The following is a 2,421-nucleotide window of genomic DNA, read 5'->3' as shown; positions in this document are numbered from 1 at the left end:
ATAGGTGCATTGTCTCCGAAAAAAACAATGTGAGACATACAAAAAGATTCACTATTTGTCTTCACAAAATAATTGAAGCTACTACATTTTCCAGTGAACGAACACCAAAAACAAAAGTGCATAAGCACCACAAAATGACAACATAACTTAAAAATTACAAAGAATAATTGCCAGATCTTTCATTCCACATAGACTGAGCTAGCTCATTCCTCTAAGTGGTCCACTCATCAGATGGTTCAACAGTATCAATATTTTGCTCCATGTGGAATTCTGTTTCCACATCTAATGGGTTAACTTCCATCTCTCTTCGAATGAAATGGTGTAACAAACAACATGGACTAATGATTCTAATATGAATCTTAACCGAGTACCACGAAGGAATTCTAAGAATTCCCCAACGTCCTTTCAATACACCAAATGCTCTTTCAATAACATTGTGCGCCCTAGCATGCTTCATATTAAAGAGCTTTTCTCGGCATCGAGGTGGTGAATTGTCACCTTGACAATCCCTTAGCCAATATCTATATCCTTGATAGGGGGACAAAAAACTATTTCCATTTGTATATCCTCCGTCACATAAATAATAATTGCCTAAAAAATATAAACAATGATATAATTACTTTAAAATATTATTATACTTTTGAGGTAATAGGAATAGATAAGTCTTTATGTATATAGCATATTTTGGGGGTACTTTCAAACCATTCCTTCGTACAACAACATCTCGCAATACACGACCATCAGCGGTTGATCCCTCCCAACCAGGTAAGACACAAGTAAAGTTGAGATTTCTATCACAAACGCTCAAGACATTAGTTGCTATATCTCCTTTCCGTGTCCTATATCTTGGCTTATCTATAGATCGAACTCTAATGGAATGTAAGTACCATCCAACGCACCTAGACAACCCTATAAAATAAATTAAAGTCTAAATACTAAAGTACAATTATCAACAAAATGCTTACATGATAATATTTTAAATCTTTCTATAGTAAATCAAATGTTATATTGAAATTTACCTACCTCAAACCATTTCCATCGATCATCAGTCTCATCTTCGACCACTGGATTAGGACTAACAAGTAACAATGTAGTTAGTTTGAGAATAACTCTTAGATATTCATTAAAGGCTTGACTTACACTCCACCCCGATTTAATATAATCAACTTTGATAAACCTATTCTTCTCATGATGAGCCAATATATTTAAGGACATTGCTAGCTCTTCAGTACTTGACATATTGTTACCGTCTGTCAATCCTCAAATATTCGTGGCTAATGAAGCTAAAATGTGAAAGGATTTTCTATCCATCCTAAGCTTATCAATACATACAATATCACTGTCGCGAATGATAGAATTTAGATGAGATAGGATTTTAGAAATTCTAGCACCAGTGCGATATCGAGTGACCCGTCTATTTCTAGATTGTCTTCTTATAATTATGTTGTAAATAGCCATAAAAAGACAAATAAAGACAACATATGAATGCACCATAATCTCCTCAAGGATGATAAAGCATTCGACATTGCACAACTATTGAGGATCCATAGACACCTTTTTGTCATTTAAAAATTGCAAAATCATTATTAAACACACACACACACACACACACACACACATATATATATATATATATAAATTGAGTTCTTGTTTTCTTCTCATGGACAAATAAATTTCACCATTGGTCACTAAAACAAATAAGTTTCAAGTTGATACTTAAATTTTTGTTGAACCGGTTCCCATTTAAGATAAATGTGACTTCGAGGTAGATCGGTTACAACAAAAATCCAAACCCCAATATTAGTGATTACAAAATGTGACTCTTCCTCTCAGTTCAAAAAAGTTTAACCATTTCTCCTCATTAGTACTAATAAGAGGCATACAACCGAAGAAATCTAAGACGAACTCAGATTTAGCATGGTATTACTCCTGAAAGAAACTAAACAATAAGACCTGGTAGTTTATTCAATGGTCAATAAACATACAAAATCGAAAAAACAATTAATAAAAAATAAAAAATTACAAGAAGAGGAAAGTAAAAGCAAAGATGAGGAAAACATGAAGTAGAAGGGAGAAGATTTATTGTGATACCAAAAAGTTATCACTTTGTAAGTAGAATGGTAAAGGGTCTTTTTTGTGATAACAGATACAGGGTAAAGTAACAGAAAAGGAGAAGAAAACGAAAGGAGAAACTTACAAAGAAGAAGAACGATAATGGATTTTCTTGATATCAATCTGCCATAGCTAAGTGCCCAAAGTTGTGGTGGGAGAGTGACGATGAGAAAAGGGTTTTCTAGAAACAACGGCGTATATATGAAATAAGTTAAGGGGTAAGATGGTCATTTAGAAAAGTTATCCCAAGATTATTAGTATTAGTATTAATTATACCAGCTAGGAAATGAGATAATATTATCTCGGATT

General features: G+C 33.2%; 1 protein-coding gene across 1 annotated transcript; it reads right to left on the bottom strand.

The window, feature by feature from the left end:
* Nucleotides 1–211: 211 nt before the first annotated feature.
* LOC132034769 (uncharacterized) lies at nucleotides 212–1,239 on the bottom strand. The gene is made up of 3 exons (XM_059425130.1): nucleotides 1,020–1,239; nucleotides 703–909; nucleotides 212–591 (listed from the first exon to the last, which is right to left on the bottom strand). The coding sequence occupies exons 1-3, from the start codon at nucleotides 1,237–1,239 to the stop codon at nucleotides 212–214; spliced, it is 807 nt and encodes a 268-aa protein (XP_059281113.1).
* Nucleotides 1,240–2,421: the final 1,182 nt, after the last annotated feature.

This window comes from Lycium ferocissimum, chromosome 10 (genome assembly GCF_029784015.1).
Source record: "Lycium ferocissimum isolate CSIRO_LF1 chromosome 10, AGI_CSIRO_Lferr_CH_V1, whole genome shotgun sequence".
Lineage (NCBI taxonomy): Eukaryota > Viridiplantae > Streptophyta > Magnoliopsida > Solanales > Solanaceae > Lycium > Lycium ferocissimum.
Note: the sequence above shows the minus strand (reverse complement) of the source record. Positions and strands in the feature narration are given on the sequence as shown.

Excerpts from the sequence above, each read along its gene's own strand:
- LOC132034769 (XM_059425130.1), bottom strand. The coding sequence starts at position 1,239 with ATGTCAAGTACTGAAGAGCTAGCAATGTCCTTAAATATATTGGCTCAT. Across the intron at positions 910-1,019 it reads ATGGAAATGGTTTGAGGTAG|GGTTGTCTAGGTGCGTTGGA; the intron begins GTAAATTTCAAT and ends TTTATTTTATAG. Across the intron at positions 592-702 it reads TGTTGTTGTACGAAGGAATG|GCAATTATTATTTATGTGAC; the intron begins GTTTGAAAGTAC and ends TATATTTTTTAG.